The following is a 20001-nucleotide window of genomic DNA, read 5'->3' as shown; positions in this document are numbered from 1 at the left end:
CACAGATGCACTGGACTTCAGAAGAGGAAAATTATCAAAAATGAGGGCACTGGAAAGAAGGAAGTTGAAAGGGAAAGTCAGGAGGGTCAAATAACTCCAGATCAAATAACATGTAACTTATTTAAAACCACAGTATTAAAAGCACAGTTGGAATGTATACCAAGAAGGAGGGAAGGTACCACCATGTTCAGGAGGATGCCAGCGTGGCTAACAAGTCAGGGAAGGTATAAAAGGGACGAAGACTTCCTTCAGAAAAAGGAAGACCTGCCTAAATGAAGAGAACAGGAAGGAACATAAACTCTGGCAAAAGAAATGAAAGGACACAATAAGGGATGCAAAGAAAGAGTTTGAGGAGCATATAGCTAGAAATGTCAAGGGGAATAAGTAAAACTTCTTTAAATATATCAGAAGTAGAAAACTTGCCAGGGAGGTGGTTGGACACTTAGATGATGAGGGTGTGAAAGGGATTATTAAGGAGGATAAGGAGATAGCAGAGAAGCTGAATGAATTGTTTGCATCTGTCTTCACGGCGGAGGAAAATGACCGTATACCCTCTCCAGAATTGAGTTTTTCAGGTTTAGCAGCTGAGGAACTGGGCGAATTTGAGGTGACAAGGGATCAAAACTGTCTTGAAAAGATAAAAATCAACAAACCATCAGGGCCGGATGGCATCCACCCAAGAGTTTGGAAGTTGCTCAAATGTGAAACTGGAGATCTCCTAGCAAAAATATATAACTGGTCCCTACAATCAGGCTCTGTACCAGAGGACTGGAAAGTAGCCAATGTGACTCCAATTTTCAAGAAGGGATCCAGGTGGGAGCTGGGAAATTACAGGCTGGTTAGCTTAACCTCTGTTCCAGGCAAACCGATGGAAAGCCTTCTCAAAGATAAAATTGTAAAACACATAGAAGAACAGGCCTTGTTGAAGGAGAACCAGCATGGCTTCTGCAATGGAAAGTCTTGCCTCACTAACCTTTTGGAGTTCTTTGAGAGTGTCAACAGGCATGTGGATAAAGGTGATCCAGTTGACATAGTATGCTTGGACTTTCAAAAAGCTTTTGATAAAGTTTCCCAACAAAGTCGCTTGAATAAGGGGGCAGGTTCATGTGTGGATCGGTAACTGGTAGAAAGGCAGGAAACAGAGAGCAGGAATAAATGGAGAATTTTCACAATGGAGGATGGTAGGATTTGGGGTCTCCCAGGGATCGCTACTGGGACCAGTGCTCTTTAACTTGTTCATAAATGATCTAGAAGTTGGGGTGAACCTTGAAGTGGCCAAATTTGCAGATGACACTAAACTATTGAGGGTAGTGAAATCCACAACCGATTGTGAGGAACTCCCAATGAAAGCAAGTGTAAAGTGATGCACATTGAGGCAAAAAACACCAACTTCACATACTGTATATGCTGATGGGATCTGAGCTGTTGGTGACTGCCCAGGAGAGAAATCTGGGGGTTGTGGTGGACAGCTCATTCCATGCTAGGGATCATTAGGAAGGGGGTTGAAAATAAAAATGCTAATATTATAATGCCCTTATACAAATTTTTGGTGCAGCCACATCTGGAGTACTGCATACAGCTTTGGTCACCGTATCTTAAAAAGTATATTGTAGAACTAGAAAAGGTGCAAAAGAGACCCTGAGCAAAATGATCAGGGGCCTGGAGCACCTTCCTTATGAGGCTAGGCTACAGCATCTGGGGCTCTTTACCTTGGAAAAGAGGTGATTAAAGGGAGACATGATCATGGTGTATAAAATTATGCATGGAGTGGATAGGGTGTACAGAAAGAAATTTTTCTCCCTCTCTCACAACACTAGAACCCATGAAACTGAAGGTTGGGAAATTTAGGACCAACAAGAGGAAGTACTTTTTCACACAGCACATAATGCATCTATGGAATTCCTTGCCATGGGATGTGGTGATGGCCACCAGCTTGGATGACTTTAAAAAGGGCTTAGACAGATTCATGGTGGACAGGTCTATCAATGGCCACTTGTCTAGTGGCTCTGGGCCATCTCCAGCCTTAGAGGCACGATGCCTCTCAATACCAGTTGCAGGGGAGCAACAGCAGGAGAGAGGGCAAGCACATACCTCTTGCCCGTGGGCTTTTCAGAGGCATCTGGTGGGCCACTGTGTGAAACAGGATGCTGGTCTAGATGGGTCTTGTGTCTGATCCAGCAGGGCTGTTCTTATGTTCTTATGAAGCACTGGTGTTGCTGAAAAATTAGGATCCACTGCTGGCTTAGTGGTGGAGGCAATGTTCAACAACCTCCCCTTCCCCAAAGGAGGAAGCATTCAGTGTTACCCACAAATATGTCCCTGAGGGTGGCTTTCAGTGACCTATCTTTTGGTGACAGAGTTCTCAACATTGCTTACACAAGAAAAAGTATGACAAGATTCTTCCACATCCCAAAGGCCTTACAATCCAGCAACAGCTATTGGATGGGACACTATGTGGTGTTGAATAAGGGTAGTAGTTCTCCCTCTGCTAAGTATAAGAGAGCCACCATTTTAAAACATGCCTCTTTGCTCAGTTAGTGGAAGATAGGATCCATGACATGGTCGAAAGTTACGTGATTCAGCAGTCTTGCTACTGCTAAGCAAGGCTCTCAGTTTTGTCATTACCTGTAAAGAAGACTGCCTGGGAAGCCTATGCAGGCCATTTTGAGTTCCCTCACAGAAGAAAGATGGAATAGAAACGTAATAACACAAATAGGTATTTTATTTCCTTGGGTTATTCAATTGTCCTCAGCTTCTTAATCTGCATGTAACCGAGTTTTTTCTTCTTGAATACAAAATGTGAGATGATACCATGACTGACATCCTAACAAAGCACTGGTGCTTTTGAGAAGTTCAACTAACTCAGATCCATGGCTGGCTCAGTGGTGCGGGCAACATTTTACAACGTCCTCTTACCAAAAGGAGGAAGTTTCAGGGGTGTAGCTAAGGGAGAGGGTGCCCATGTTCACCCTTCTCCGCAGTGGCCCCTCAGAGTGAGGTACATAAAGAAGAAAATAGGGAGGGGTGGAGCTGGGGGGCCCTCAGGAACTGGGTTTTTTTGAACCCATCCACTCAATTATAGTTACACCCCTGGAAAGTGTTCAGTGTTACCCAAAATATATCCCTGAGGGTTGTCCTCAGTGACCTACTGAGATCATTCACAAAATCAATAATGTGTTCTACTTGTATTTGGAAGCTTTGTGTGCTCCCAATTTTTGGTTGTGTGGAAGCAAGGTAAGAGGAAAACCTGGGTAGAAGTGATTTTCTGGAAGAAAGGAAGGAGGAAAAGTTACTCAGGTTTTCCTCCTATCTTGCCTCCAGGCAACCAAAAATTGGGAACACACATAGCTCTCAAACCTGGGTAGACCAGAGTTTTTGTTGTATGCATGACCTCACTTTTTGGTGACAGAGGGTACTGGGTGAAGAGGAGGTAGCTGAAATTCCCCCAGACACACACTAGCAGTGGTGGTGCATTTCTCTGGAACTCTTCAGAAGTACTGATGCTTCCTTAGGCAGGATGTCAGGCAATCCCAGTAAAATATCTGCTGTTCATATCTATTAATAAATTTATTCCCATTGCATAACTCCGATCAGTCACAGATCACTAATCTATATTGATGAACAGATATATTTCTATTATTATTAAACAAGCAATAAACAAATTATTAAAGCAGCTTTAAAAAAACAGATTAACCTCCATTGGGCAAAACCACCCACAATACTCTGATGGACTATTGTGTCATCATACATCAGGGAAATAATGAGACTCCTGAGAAATATTATTATCTGAATCAGGACTCAGGAACCATCTTCCACACATTTGCACAGCATCCAGATAGTCATTCAGAGACTACAAAATGAACACGACAGAATGGAGCATTTGCAAATGCAGTGCAAATTCAGAAGTAACCATTCGTGCATTTGACAAACACCAACGTTGTTACTTAGAGGTAATTATGGGAAGACGGAATGAGGGATTGTAGGTTTCTTCTAGTGAACTGAACATTACTGAAGCCAAACTAGGGAAAAGAAGGCTGAAATGTCACCAGCAAAGTGGTCAAGGGAAGGTCGGTAAGTAAATTCACTTTCTAGGTTCGAGTAGGGATATTGAGAGGCACCTTTTACCGTGGTGATTCTTTTTATTTAGCAGGGGGAGAGTAACTGGCCCTGTCCACCCCCAGCACAGTACTTCCAGTGACTGTTGCTGGTGTGTGTCTTATGTTTCTTTTTAGAATGTGAGCCCTTTGGGGACAGGGAGCCATCTTATTGTTTGCTATTTCTCTTTGTAAACCACCCTGAGCCATTTTTGGAAGGGCGGTATAGAAATCCAATTAATAATAATAATAATGATGATGATGATGATGATGATGATGATGATGATATCATCAAATACAAAGATCTACAAATTGAAATTGAAAGGCTGTGGCAGAAAAAGACCAAAATAATCCCATTGGTAATTGGCGCCCTGGGTGCAGTTCCAAAAGACCTTGAAGAGCACCTCAACACCACAGGGGCCACAGAAATCACCATCAGCCAATTACAAAAAGCAGCTTTACTGGGAACAGCCTATATTCTGTGACAATATCTATAACAACTGACAATAAAATTCAGCCATCCCAGGTCCTTGGGAAGGACTCGATGTCTGGATAAAACAAACCAGTCAATAACACCTGTCTGACTGTGTAAACAAGAAATAATAATAATAATGTATCTGCAAAAGTGCATGCCACATTTCAGCTTCTCACTCATTAAGGTCGTTCACATGACCATAAGCTCTGGGGGCAGAGCTGGAGGGAAGGCAGGAGCGTGCCTTTCTCTCCCCGCCCCACCCCACCCCACCCCGCCATATCTCATATTGGCAAAGCCTAGGAGGACAGGGAGGAATCAAACAAATCAGACAGCAATAATCAAATACTGGAAGTAACGAAAGCTTCAGTGCAGACTGAAATTCTGCCCTCTTTCTAATCATGAAAATGCTGCTAGTTATATTATGTATAGATATATGTATGCCGGATAATCATAATTATCCAAATGTGTATGAATGAAACCTTTCTCTGGATGGCCAAAATGTTCTGTACCATTTACCAATAGGTTATATCAAGTAAAAAGATGTTCTATAAATATCTTTTCATCTGTTCCAGGGGTTAGGGTTAGGGTTGGAAAGGTTTTGCTGGATAATGGCATTTTTTATTACATTTCTACACCACTGTGGATAGTTAATGAGAACAAAGTTAATGGAGAGTGCATAAGCAGTACCGGCCTCTGCCAGCATTTCACTCAGCCCCCTCCACTCTTCCTGGTGCCACGGAAAGGGACTGCTTCTCACTGGGGGTGGGCAGAGATGCTGGCTATATCTGGGAGATGTATTCATAATGTATTCATTATGTTTTCATAAACTGGCATTACCTACCACTGACTAAAGTTAATATGCCTATCAATGCAACAGTTTTAGAATGGTGATTAATATCACTTCAGATGCATCACAAAGAAATGACTTATCTGAAAGCGGTCTTGGGAAAACTGAGAAAACAGAGTTAGGGCTACAGTGCTAACCTCTCTCGACCCAGTGGCGCTCTCTGTTGTGAGATCTGCTGCCTACAATCCCGGCTGCAGCTCCGTCCAATGGTGGCTTTTGCTCCTGTGACGGCTGAAATGCCGGACCCCACCCTCTCCCCTCCCCCTCCGCCATCCACCTCCACCAGCAGATACGGAATTCTCATGAGAGGGGACTTGGGACTCTTGCGTAGGATTTCAGGCGTGGTTTATGGCCGGAGCTGGAGAGGAGGAGGAGACCCGGCTGGGGGGAGGGAGGATGGAGGAGAGGGAAGAAAGAGGTGGGGGCAGGTGGGAGCAAACAGGTGTGAGCGGGGGCACAACAGGCTGGGGCACCCTGGAAATGGTCCATTTGCCAGACCAGACAGGCAGCTGCTGACTCGCCCCTGCCCGGACTGGGAGAGAGAGGGCGCACAGGTTCAGCTGCTCACATGAAAGCCCCCCTCCCAATCGCTGCCCTCACCACACCGAGGCTGCTAGCCATTGCACAGCCCGCCCAGGCAGCTAGCTGCAATCGGGTGGCCACCACAGCCATGGGGGACAGGTATGCATGACTGGCCTCTGGGGGGCCCTTTGAGGCAGCAGGCCAGGAGACAACTGTCTCCCCTTGCCTAATGGATGGTACGCCCCTGGCTGGGGGTGATGGGAGTTGTAGTTCAGCAACATCTGGAGTATCACAATTTGTTCTAAAATAAAAGTATCCCCCCCCCCCACCGTTCAGTGAATATCCTGCCTGGTGCCTCTTAATTTTTCCTTCTGAGCATGTGGCAGGTTTATTAGATTTCACTCAGTTAGTGCTCCATAGCAGTTCCTTATCCATATCTAAACAGTATCCCCAAACTCACTTGCATCCTAAACAACAAATATCACCATCTATACATAGGTTGTGCATGCTCACATTGAGCACATGTTCTGATTATGTGTGCTCAGGCTGATTGGATAGATATCATCCAAGCCCACAATCCTTTGAAAGAGTAGCAGGCATATCAACACAGGCCACCTCAGATACATGGTACAGATGTGAAGTGTACTACTGTACGTGTGTTGAACATAATGTGTGAATAACAGTACATACATATAGATCTTTACATGCATAGACAGTGCACAGGTTTTTATTTCTTTATTTTACTGACCTTCTATACCACCTGATATAGAAATCTCTAGGTGGTGTACAAATTAAAACATAATATAAAATATAAAACATTTAAAATTCATAAAAGAGATAAAAATCACAATTAAAAAACACATTAAAATTTAAATTTCAGTTAAAAGCCTGGGAAAGCAGGTACATCTTCAGGGTCCTCCTAAAAACAAACAGAGAAGGAGATACTCTTATTTCAGCAGGGATTGTGTTCCAAAGCCCTGGGGCAGCCACAGAGAAGGCCCAGTCCCAAGTTGCCACCAAAGGAGTTGGCGGCAACCATAGCTGGACCTCTCCTGATGATATTAATAGGCAACAGGAATCACGACAGAGAAGGCACTCTCTTAAGTGCCCTGGACCCAAGCTAATAAGGGCTTTATAGGTAGTAACCAGCAGTTTCTATTTCATTCGGAAACGTATCGGCAGCCATTGCAGTTCTTTTAGAAGCAGTGTTATATGGCCCTTCGGGTGAACGCAGAGACCAATCTGGCTGATGCGTTCTGTACCAATTGTAGTTTCCGGACTACGCTCAAAGGCAGCCCCATGTAGAGTGCATTACAGTTGTCAAGCCTAGAGGTTGCCAGCATATGTACCACCATTTTAAGGTCATTTGTCTCCAGAATTGGATCTATCTGGCATATCAGCCAAAGCTGATAAAGAACACTCCTGGCCACTGTCTCAACCTGAGAAACCAGGGAGAGTTTGTAAGTGTGTTGGGGAATATATATATATATATATATGGATAATGCTATAAATATTCACCATTCTAAAACTCAAAGCCAAATCCCTAAAGTCTGATCATCCATCTTCCAAATCAGTCCTGACTCACAACACAACTATAGAATGTCACTATGCACCCTCCATTCAAATCCCTCATTAAATCCTACAGTTTCTGTGAAACCTGTGATTTAAACCCTTAGCCCTCAAAAACCAAACTGAAATGAGGGCTATATACATGTTACCGAGACAGCTTGCTTTAATCCTTGCTTACCCTCATCAATTTCATAATTTGGTAGCACTTACTTTCAAAATGCATGGTGTCTCTTATTTTAACTTGGTGTAAAGTTACCCCCAGCTAACTGATCAAAAAGTGACCTTTTAAAATTGGTGATTCTCTTTATTGAATGGGGGAGAGCAACTGGCCGTATCCATCCCCACCACAACATCCCTTGAGTGGCTGTTTCTGGTATCTATCTTGTTTCTTTTTCAGATTGTGCACCCTTTTGGAACAGGGAGCCATTTTATTTATGTATATCTATGTAAGACGACCTGGGGACTTTAAAAGCAGTATATAAATATTGAAAAGTGGTATATACATGTTTCTCATATTCGTATTTGTTGTAAAGACCTTTTCTGTTTTCTCCACCAGATTAATCAATGAGCAATGAGGGGAAATCAGAGCATGGTGAATAACTTCCTGCTACTGGGATTCTCTGATCTACCAGGTCTAAAGGGCTTGTTCTTCTCTGTTTTTCTAATCATCTATCTATTGACCCTGATGGGAAACATCTTCATAATTGTTGTCACACTGGCTAACCAGGCACTAGACAACCCCATGTATTTTTTCCTCAGGAACCTATCCTTCCTGGAGATCTGTTACACTTCAGTCACTGTCCCTAAGATGCTTGATACCCTCCTGTCAGATGATAAAACCATCTCATTCATTGGTTGTGCCTTTCAAATGAGTGTTTTCCTCATCACAGGAGCAGCAGAGTGCTTCCTCCTGGCTGCCATGGCATATGACCGCTATGTCGCCGTTTGCCAGCCTCTGCATTACACACTCATTATGAGCAACAGAGTGTGCTTTGGACTGGTCACAGCCTCGTGGCTGGCTGGGATTCCAGTGCAACTGGGCCAGACCTTTCTGGTGTTCACCTCCTATTTCTGTGACTCTCGTGAAATCAACCACTTCTTCTGTGACATTCCTGCTCTACTCAGTCTGGTCTGTGGAGACACCTCTCTAAATGAGCAGGTTGCTCGGGTGGAGGTTGCATTACTTGCACTGATCCCCTTTTCTTTGATCCTCATGTCATACATATGCATCGCCAGCACCATTCTGAAGATGTCCTCTGTGGAAGGAAGGCGCAAGGCCTTCTCAACATGCTCCTCACATCTCATGATGGTGGTGGTGTTCTATGGCTCTGGGATGACTGTGTATTTGAAGCCAAAATCAAGCCACTTCCAGGATACAGATAAACTCCTCTCACTTTTCTACACTGTCCTGCCACCATTTTTAAACCCACTTATTTACAGTCTGAGGAACAAAGAAGTCCGTGTTGCTCTAAGGAAAATATTTCTCCTAAATCCTCCCTCACATGGAACAACTACATCAAGAAAATAATTAAAATTTTGGATTACAATTCTTGCCCAGCAGCTCCTGTTAGAATGTCAACTGTATTGGGTACATCAGTGTTCACATGTGTAGTGTTGAATTTGTTTTATTTTAATGGATATTACTTCCTCTCTGAATACCAGTATTCAGCTCCCATTTTATTCTCACAGCAACCCAGTGAGGTAGGTTAGATAAGCTGGAAAATGGTGACTTGTCCAAGCTTTCATGGCAGAGTGACAATTTAGATCTAGGTCTTATCAGTCCAAATCTGACACTCTATCCAACACACCACACTAGGATTGTGCTATCGATGGAGCTATGAGGCTCCTTCAGACTTTAGTCTGAAGGCTAACTAAACCCGTGAGTGGCAGGGCAAAGAGAGAGGAAGTCCCACCTCCACAGCATCAATCATCCCCATGCCCCTTTGCTCATGGGTCTGAAGGGCTTGTCTGAAGCAGGAAACGCCTTTTCCTTGATGGCAGATGGACCCATGATTGCAAGAGTGGATCAATTCAGACAGAGGCCTTGCTGGTTAACAACTGAGATGAACAGCAGTTCATCCGGGCCAGTCACTTCTCTCTCAGCCTAACCTACTTCACAGGGTTGTTGTGAGGAGAAACCTAAGTATGTAGTACACCGCTCTGGGCTCCTTAGAGGAAGAGCAGGATATGAAATGTAAATAGTAATAATAATACAGACCAAGCCATGGAGCAGGAAAGGATGAAATGTGGTGGACCCAGTTCATCTAGAACCTACAAAGGGGTCTGCCAATAACCTGAGTCCAGCAGCACCTGCTGTCCCATTTAAACTACTTTACTTAATAATTTTATTTAAATGAGGAAGTTGATGGGGTTTTTCTTTTCTTTTCTAGTGACATGAGAAAAACTGGAAATAATGCAAAAAAAAAAAAAATCTAGTATTTCAGTAAAAAAAAACCCCAGTAGTCGAAATTCTGATTAAAGCTGCACATATATATCATGAGATGTACTGTGCAATAGAAGGCTTCTGCTAACTCAGCCATGACACATGTCTGTGTGTTGGTGAATTTTACCACTCTCCCCTTCCCCAGAATTGTAGCATCCAAAAAGATATCCCTTAGAGTCACAGCCTCGGCAACTTATTCCTTGGGTGGTTTATGGCACTTCTAGCAGAAAGGGAGATCTGTGGCATTCTCTCTCTCTCTCTCTCTCTCTCTCTCTCTCTCTCTCTCTCTCTCTCTCACACACACACACACACACACACACACACACACAATGCAAGAGAGCACCGTGCTGCTGTGGTCGGGAAGCTTGGGTACTACTTACTTCAGCTTCAGTCTGGATGTTGGCCAGTATTGTAAAGTTCAGATTGTACTTTCAACAAGTTATTAGATTCCTCTACCCATGTATAAATGATAATCCACATGGAAAATCATTCATTCTTCACCCTGGATTTAAATACTAGATGTAATGAAGGATTTTGAATGTGGGGTAGTCACTATTCTATGATGTGGTCTCCCCCCGCCCCCGCCAAAAAAAACCCCCATAGCGGTGAGTCTCACGATCAGTGAGAATCGCCATGAGGGGGTTTGTGGGGAGAGCGGGTTAACCTGTTCTCCCCGCGGACAATTGCCAGACAGCCTTGGGTGGATGGATCAGCCGCCCACATGACTGCTGGCTCCGTCACAGAGCCGGCAGGGGCTGTGGGGATCGGGGGTTGTGAGACCCCCGGAGGAGGTTCCAGGAGACCCCCGAGCCTGGGAGGCTGCTTGCAGCTTTCCGGTTGGAAGTCTCCTCATGTGTTGCTGTGGTGCGGAGTCATGCCACTGGCAATACACGATCATAATGCCTAGCTCCGTTAAAATAATGGGCTCACTCTGTTAACCTCGGTTAAGGGGAGGGGTACTTTGGGCGGTTTGCTGCCAGGAGCCAAGCGGCTTCCATTGCAGCACACGATCACCAAAAAGCGGGTGGGCTCCCTTAGCCCACTTTTTGGCAATCATGAGAATTGCCTCATAGAGTTTCAATTGTATACATGTAAGAACCCAGGATTGAATCATTCAGCTATGTAGGCAGAACTTACTCCTGGCACAGTTTTGCTGTTCACACGCTGTTGTGGCCCAGGTCACCCATATTGGACCAGAATTCATAGCCCAGCGGGCTAGGCTGAGGCCTGTGTCTCTGTCAGCTACTCTATTGAGAGATTCCCTGTTGCAAGGAATCACGGACTGACACTATACACAGTGGCGTATCGGGGGGAAACAGCGCCCAGGGCTGGCTGGCCCTGAAATGGAGCCCCCCCCTCAGCCCCCTCGGCCCCCACATACCTGGCAGCGGCGCAGCGCCCCCCCAGGCGGCAGATCGCCGGCGGTGGTGGCGATTTGGAGGCGATTCGGCAGTGGGTGAGCAGCAGCATTGGTGATGGCCTGTAGCGGGCCAAGCGGTGGCATGGCGGGTCGCCCGCGGCATTTGAGATGGCCTGTAGCGGGCCAAGTGGCGGCACAGCAGATTGCCCGCCGAGGACTACTGCAGAGTGGCGCCGGGCCTTGGCACCGCTCTGCAGTAGTCCTTGGTGGGCGATCCGCCGCGCTGCCGCTTGGCCCGCTACAGGCCATCGCCAATGCCGCGGGCGACCCACCGTGCCACCACTCGGCCCGCTACAGGCCATGCCAACGCCATGGGCAACCCGCCGCGCCGCCGACTGGCCCACCACCGCCAAATCACCACCGTACGCCCACCGCCACACTCGGCAGGTGATCCAGGGGGGTGCGGTACTAAAGCCTGGCGCTCTGCCATCCCTCTCTTAAGCAACCCCTGCCTCTTCTTTACACTTTCTCTATCTTTTGCTAGACAAAGTAATGACTGAGATCACATGCATGCAAGTCTTATATGTTAGTTAGGATATTGTACACTACACTATGGATAAGAACGTGATTGATTTGTTTGACTTATGCAATTGGCTCTCTTGCCTCTGTGACCAACCTGCCTTAATAAAGCCCATTGAACTTTATGAGAGTATTGTGTCTTCTTCTCAGCTCCAAATCCAGATCATACATGGCTGCCATATAAAGAACTAAGCCACAACCTGGCTAGAGTGAGCCAGCCTCATTTTCATTACTAGCTCCGGAGCAAATACAGAGTGCGTATCAGGCTTGCTCACAAAACCACACAGCCAAAACTGGACTAAGACAGCCAAGCCTGCTCTTGGCTGCATGTGTGAAAGCAAAGGAGCTGACTGGCTGCCAGCAGTGCAGTCGCGGTAGCAAACCCACTTAGGGAAGCCACGGCTTAGCTGGGTTAAGGCTGCAAGGGTGCCCTTAATTTGTCTAAGTGCTTGTGTGTCAGTGCTGTGGGGCACAGACATGGGAGCAGGCTCCTGACCAGAACCAGACAGATTCCCGAGGGATCCCCACAATGCACCACACACTTGTGCAGTGCATTGTGGGTGTTCCAGGGTCTGACCCTTGCACCTCCACACTGCTGGGCAAAACAGTGGACTGTCTGGGTCCATGGGATTGCGCACGCTGACCTTCCCCACCCTGGCAGCCAGATCGTCTGCAGGGAAGGTGAGCTTCTGCTGACTTCCCTGCCACCTGCTGCCAAGTCCTTCTCACTGATCGTGAGAAAGGGCTCTATTTGTTTCCCTGTGTTTGAGTTTCAAAAATGATTTTTGATTTTTTTTTTTTGCTGTGACAGGAAAAAATTGGCAGCCTTATCCACCACCCATGCCTTAAGGGCTCCCTTTGGCTTCTTGTCTTCACGCCCTCACTTTCCAGGGCCACACTTACAGAGGTGGAGCTAGGTAACTTTGGAGCCTGAACCTAGTGGGTTACACCACCCCCACACAAAACAACCTTCCTCTCCCACACCCACAGATTAATTTGAATCTGTTTTCCAAGTGGGTATAAAAAGCCACATATATACTTTTAAAGTATCATTTGAACTGACCCTAGGGTATTTTTATGGTACCTATTTTTTCCATGCTTGAAATATTATTTTCTATTACGTCAGCCTCAAATTCTAGCTTAAGGCTGTGACCTCTAATCGCACTTAGGAATTGTAGGACGAATATAGTTCATGATTGGGATGGAGGTATATAAGATATCATTTGAGGCCATAACCCATGGGAGAGGACTACTCATTGTTAAGCCTAGTCCCAAGGCAGGTGATGAGAAAATAAGGAGGCACACATATATGCAACAGAAGAAATTGCTCATTTAATATACATTGTATGCATTTGCATTTCAAGACAAGGACAAGAAACCTTCTACTGGAATATATACAAGGTACATCTCCCTATTTGCTCCTAAGATTTGCTCACAGCATTTTGGTCAATTCAAAAGTGGAGTTTACGATGTGAACAGAAAGTGTGGGTATTAGAACTAGTGACTGTATCTACATTTGTTTAGTTGCTAGGTGTATTTTATGTTCATATAGATATCAAAGAGGTCCATGTAGCATGCATATGGATGGAGATAGGGTTTGGGGAGACTTGGCTTCACATTACCTGGAGATCCTGTGCATAATTTGTGACAAGTCACTCTCACTTGGATTCAGTTCCCCACCTGTACAAATTATAAGGACAGTTCAGATCCACAATTATGTAAATGGTGTGATTTCTCATTATTTGATTTCTCACCAGTCAATGATTGGAAGCTAAACATGTGGAACTGACTCTGTTAGAAAGCATTAGTTCTTAGTGTATTCATGGAATGAAATGAACATTCTGTCTGTGTTGCTTGATCTATGGTGGCTCATTTATGAATGTGAGTCATTAGAAACATAGGAAGTTGCCTATACCGAGTCAGACAATTGGTCCATCTAGCTCAGTATTGTCTACCCAGACTGGCAGCAGCTACTTCAAGGTTGCAAGCAGGAGTCTCTCTTGGCCCTATCTGGAGATGTCAGGGAGAGAATTTGGAACATTCTGCAATGCAGATGGTCTTCCCAGAGTGGCCCCATCTCCTAAGGGGAATATCTTGTGGTGCTCACATGTACGCTGCCATTCAAATGCAAGCCAGGATGGACCTTGCTTAGCAAAAAGAGGACAATTCATGCTTGGTTAAACAAGACTAGCTCTCCTCCAGTGTTCTTTCTCCTCCTCATTCCATTGCTTCTTGCTGCACTAATCAACAGATAAACAAGCATGCATGAATGAAACAGCCACAGAAACCTTCTGGACATGACCGATGTGAGGAAAAATTAAGATTGTAATGCATTTTGGCATAATAACAGTATGATATCAGAATAGGGATGGGCATACTTAAGGCTTCTGGAAGCTCCTCTCTCTCTCTCTCTCTCTCTCTCACACACACACACACACACACACACACACACACACACACACACACACACCGACCCTTGGGGGCCACCAGCACAAAATTGTAGCCTGGGGAGGTGGAGTTGGTCACAAAATAGCAATTGTGGGATGTGGAGCCAATTGCTAAATCCTTCAGAAATTGATATCTACAGGCTAAGGGAATTTAACATCAAATCCACTGAATTCCAAGAGAATTTTGCTGCACAACTGGGAGCAAGATAGTCTGCTTTGGGAGAAGAAATCTGAAAGGAATGAATAGAAAAAAGTAGAAACCATCCAGAGCACCAAGAGGGAGAGAAATTTAAAAAGGTAAAGCCATGCCTCCCTTCAGGCAGGCAGTCAAATTTGCAGTATTGCCTAGAAGGTAAGGGAGAGTGAAGGAAACTCAAACCCCTGGAAAGCTAATTCATTCCCATAGCCTGGGAAACATACCAGTGGGGATTTGAACCAGCAACCTTCTGCTTGTTTGAAGAGTTTGAAACTGTGGACCATGTGATATTATATTGTCTGTTTAACAGAGGCATTTGTTTTCTTTTATAACTCTAGTTTTAAAGAAATTTCCAAGCAGGTCAGATAAATTTCATACCTCTCTTCTTTCAGATTCCAACACGGACATTACTCCTAATGTTTCAGAATTTTGCTCCAGGGCCTGCTCCATTAGGAGTCAGATGGTTAAATCTGTAATTTGATTCCCTGGGTAAGTGTTCGTCTCTGAGTATTGATTTAGTGTATCCATAATATTTTAAATGGATATGATGTAAGCTATAAACTGTATTGGTTCTTCTATAACTCGTCTTTCCCCCCTTGTTTGTGTTTCTGTTTTATGGTCTTGGACCATAATAAACTTAATCTACTGCCATGAAAGCACTCTGGGTAGACTTCTTTTCCTGTGCCCTAGAGCCAACTTCCATTCATTCTTGTTCAAGCCTGCCACCTGGTAGCCAATTGTAGTCTTGTGCAAGGTCAACAGAAAAACAAAACAACCAGTGAAACACCCTCCCTGTCTAAAACATTATTCAAATTAATCAACTGACCAATCTGCTTCAAATTTAATAGAAGAAGTCCCACTATCCTATGCTACAACTGTACCAGGTTTCAGAGCTCCATACCCAGCCCTTCCCTACTTATAACTCCCCCCGCTAATTTTCCATTTACCTCTATGTTAAAAAACCTTGTAACTGGCTATAGAGATATATGACAACCTTGTGCAAGACCCACAGCAAAATTAAAATTAAAATTAAAATTAAAATTAAATGAGTCAAACTTCTATGGACTTTTTTAAAATAGCAAAGGATTAAAAGAATGCAAGGTCTCCATACATACCTGCTCCTTCTCTACCTGCACACTTGAATAGGAAAGAGGAGATGGGCACCCACCTCCTCTGCAGCCCCATTGGCCAAAAATGAACCAGAAGGACAGCAGGGAGACTATGCAGTATGAACAATCCGTTTTTGGAAAAAATGTAAGGAACCATAACTAAGCTTCATAAGATACAGGAATATGAATGGCCCCCGCTTTACTCTCAATTATGCCTGAAAATGTTTATTCCCATTTATTTCTGCTTTGACTACTCTCGTACTAAATCATTTGATGTTAGACCACTTCCTAAATACTAAAGCTAGTATTCCGGAAAGGCTCCAGGCATAGGTGAAACTAGGGGGAGCAGCCAGGGCACATGCCCTAGGTGCCACTGGGTGTGTGTGTGTGTGTGTGCCAGTGCCATGCTGCAACCCACCCCTCCCCGATTCGCAGATTTATTTTTTAAAATAAAAAATAATTAACCTGTAGCCTCCTAAGGGCTGCAGGGGGGTTTGCAAAGGTTCCCCCTCCCCCCCACCAGCCTCTTAAATCACTGATGCAGCCCGTCCCGGGCTGATTTTCAGGCCTGTTTGGGCCTACAAAGATCAGTGCAGATGCCATTTTAGAGGTCACCGCACATGCTCAAAAGGCCTCTGCGAGGCCTTGCAAGGCATAGGACCTCACAGGGACCATTTGAGCATGTGCGGTGGCCATTCTTTCAAAATAAAAAAGGCTGCTGAAAACAAAAATGGCCATCGCACATGCTCAAATGGCATCTGCAACACCCAAGTCTAGATTTATCCTTGATCTAGGGAGTCAGTGGAATGCACAGTTGTTGGCAAGGGACCTGAGCATTTAAAAAATAGATATAAATGGCACAAAAGTAAGTGGACAAAACATCCCTTTAAAAGACAATGTTAGTTTAATACCTTGCAAGCTGGCAAAACTGGAGGGTTGGGGGGAGAGGCAAGGAATAACATGGAAATATTCACTCGCATGCTGTTAAATTCTCTATACAGAGCTCTATCTTTATCTGAATATTTGTCAAGCAATCTGATTATAAGGTTTGTGGGATTTCAAACTTGGAAAGTGCCTGCCTTTAACTTGTGTGTGCCTTTTAAAAAAAAACAACCTGAATATCACACTGTTTTGCTGTTCTGTGGCTAGCTGCAACTTCCACCTTCCTGATCAGACTGTTGGATCCAAGCCGACTGTAAGCTGCCGGATAATTTCAGATTGTTTGGGGCCCCTAGGATTTCCCACTGCAGCCATCTCCCTTTAAGGTAAAAGCTTTTTGGACAGAAAAAACCCATCCCTGAATTTCTTGGAGGCAGCAACCTGTAGTGAGGTGTGCTGAGATGGCAGAGCATTTGCTAGAGAAAGCTTTCACTGCTTAGCTCTATGGAAGCATGCCCAGCACATGGATGTGCTGAGTTTCCTTGGGGAAAGCGACTTGCATGTATGTGCCACATGTGTGGTTTTGTGTGTGTGTGTATGCATGTGTGTGTTGCTTACAACCTGTTTCTCCTGAAAGTGTCTGAACTTGTAGATAGATAGATAAAGTTTATTACAGTCATAGACTAGTTAATCTTTACATTTACAAAATATCCGATTAAGTAATGCAGGCTTTACGAAGTTTACATACAGTAAAACAAAATTTGGCCATATTAACAGTCATCCCAGGTTTAAAATTGGACAGCAGATACTCCAAGTAAAAAAGATCAGTGTGGCCCGGACAATTCTTTAGCAAAGGTAAAATAAACTTAGAACGACTATCCCTATAAAATTAACAATCAAGAATTACATGAGCAGTGGTCTCTATTTTCACCTGCACCACAGGGACAAAGGTGCACCGCATCAGGTACCCGCTTGTATTTTAAGCTGATATTATGGTAAAGTTATCTGAAAGATGGGTGTCAGATGTTTGGACAGGTGCAATTTCAGTGCTTGCCCTAGGCACTATTTTCCCTAGATATGCCTCTTGCTCCAGGGTTCCTTAGAGATATAGAGGCGCTTCACACAATCAGTGTGAAGCACCAAAGGGGGTTCTGTGGGGAGAGTGAGCTTATCCTGCTCTCCCTGCAGACGATCAAATGGCAGCCCTGGGTGGCTGGATTGGCTGCCCACACGACTGCTGGCTCCATCATGGAGCCAGCTGGGGCTGTGGGGATCGGGGTCCTCACAGTCCCTGTGCGCAGGACATCCTGGAGAGACCCCAAGCCTGGGAGGCTGCTAAAAATCATCTTTATATTTGGGGTTGGATACAGCATTCAGTTCATTTGAAGTGACCATTGTTCAACTTGATGTTATTATACATCTCTTCCTTCTTGTCTCTTTCACAGATTATACTTTCTATTATACTCTCTCTAAAGAATGGAAACAAGAAACCAGACCAACATCAGTTATTTTATCCTTCTGGGATTCCCCACTTCTGCAAAGCTCCAGCTTCTACTTTTTGTCTTGTTCCTTTTGGCCTACCTATTGACCCTGATGGAAAATCTCATTATTATGATAGTCATTCGCATCAACAACAGCCTCCACAAGCCCATGTACTTCTTCCTGTTCAACCTTTCTTTCCTGGAAATCTGGTATGTCACAATCATTGCCCCTAAGATGCTGGCAGATTTTCTCACACAGGACAAGCGTATCTCCTTCCAGGGCTGCCTGACACAGTTGTATTTCTTCGTCACCTTTGTGTGCAGTGAATACATTCTTCTGGCAGTCATGGCTTATGACCGGTATTTGGCCATATGCAATCCACTGCGTTACCCAGTCATCATGAGTAATACCTACTGTGTCCAGCTGTCAGCAGGATGCTGGATGTGTGGCTTGATCACCTCTGCGATCAAACTCAGCTTCATTGGCCGGCTGAAGTACTGTGACATTGACAAGATCAACCACTACTTCTGTGACATTTCACCTCTCTTGAATCTCTCCTGCACTGATTCTTCCATGGCTGAGCTGGCAGATTTTATCCTGGCTCTAATGGTTATCATGGTCCCACTCTGCATTGTTGTTATGTCATACATCTATATCATCTCCACAGTACTGAAGATACCTTCAGCACAAGGCAGAAAAAAGGCCTTTTCTACCTGCAGCTCACATCTTACAGTGGTGGTGCTCTTTTACTCTACCACACTTTTCACCTATGCAAGGCCTAAAGCCATGTATGCCTACAATGCCAACAAACTGGTGTCGGTGTTGTACACTGTAGTAGTTCCTCTACTGAATCCTCTAATATACTGCCTCAGAAATAAAGAAGTAAAAGATGCCCTAAGAAAGACTCTGGCAGGTTAAGTGTAGAGCTGTTGTTTTCCATATGTAACATTTTTCAAAATAGACACATGTCATCAAATTTGGGGTGCCTTCTTCCAATCTGTTTTAGCAGAACAAGCTCATTGAAGTTAATGGGTTTGCTCTGGAAAAATTTTGGACAGAAATGGTATATCTCATTGTTATCTTTCCATTTTCCTCTTGTTTGTTTGTTGAACACATTTTTATGCCGGTCCTTAAGCAGTTCACAATCATACATATGCAAGTCCTTGGACAGTTCACAACCTAAAAACACAATTTAAAAATCAACACAATTAAAACAACTTAAAATACAGATAAAACTCTAAAACTTAAAGTGTTAACTTTTTTCCTCTCAGAATAAAACTCTGTAAAATTCTACCTGCAAGGTAGAAATATATTATCCTCTTTTGAAATTTGGTGGTATTGCTAAGAAGATGTGCAACTCATTTGCAATAAATAGATTATTGAAAAGAGTTATCTGGTTCATTTCCTTATCAATTTTTTTCCAGCATCAAAGTTCTAAAGTTGTAGGGTAGGCCCTCCTGTGGGCCCCAAGGGATGGAAGCTGGAAATTATCTGAAGCCACTCACCTATCAGTGGATAGAGGGAGGAGATAATGTTTGTTCTCACTCTTTGGAGCTCTTCTCACTATCATTGAGAAGGGCTCCGGGGCAGTCTGAAGGGAGAGCAGGTTACATTCACTCTCCCTGCAGACGAGCAGCTATCCCTCCATGGGTGGGCGGATCGCCTGCCCAGACAAGCTCTGGCTCCTGCCGGTAGCTCGGGGGGTCAGGGTGCATGGAAGCACTGCTGTGCATTGCCCCACCCCCTGGAACTCCAATAATGCTCCATGCAAGTGTGTGGTGAATTATTGGGATCCCTGCCAGTGTGCCAAATGCTTGCACATGATTGCCAAAACGGGGTTAGGAGAGCACCTGATCTCCTAACACTGACTTGAGGGGTGGCTTCACAGGTGGGTTTGTTGCCATGTTACCACCAGGATAGGGCCTGGTCCCAGTGGATCACACACGTGTGCAAAACCAGGCTGGGCTTTCTTAGCCTGGTTTTGCACATGTGTGTGAAT

At 44.6% G+C, this 20001-nt stretch overlaps 2 protein-coding genes across 2 annotated transcripts; both read left to right on the top strand.

The window, feature by feature from the left end:
• The first annotated feature begins 8078 nt into the window (after positions 1 to 8078).
• On the top strand, positions 8079 to 9035 carry LOC128331217 (olfactory receptor 10C1-like). The gene has a single exon (XM_053264568.1). The coding sequence runs from the start codon at positions 8079 to 8081 to the stop codon at positions 9033 to 9035; it is 957 nt and encodes a 318-aa protein (XP_053120543.1).
• An 8961-nt stretch (positions 9036 to 17996) lies between these two features.
• LOC128330559 (olfactory receptor 6Y1-like) lies at positions 17997 to 18920 on the top strand. Its single transcript, XM_053263623.1, has one exon. It carries the CDS (start codon positions 17997 to 17999, stop codon positions 18918 to 18920), a length of 924 nt encoding a protein of 307 aa, XP_053119598.1.
• The last annotated feature ends 1081 nt before the right edge of the window (positions 18921 to 20001 follow it).

This window comes from Hemicordylus capensis, chromosome 6 (genome assembly GCF_027244095.1).
Source record: "Hemicordylus capensis ecotype Gifberg chromosome 6, rHemCap1.1.pri, whole genome shotgun sequence".
Classification (NCBI taxonomy): domain Eukaryota; kingdom Metazoa; phylum Chordata; class Lepidosauria; order Squamata; family Cordylidae; genus Hemicordylus; species Hemicordylus capensis.
This window is presented reverse-complemented; position numbering and strand designations above follow the sequence as displayed.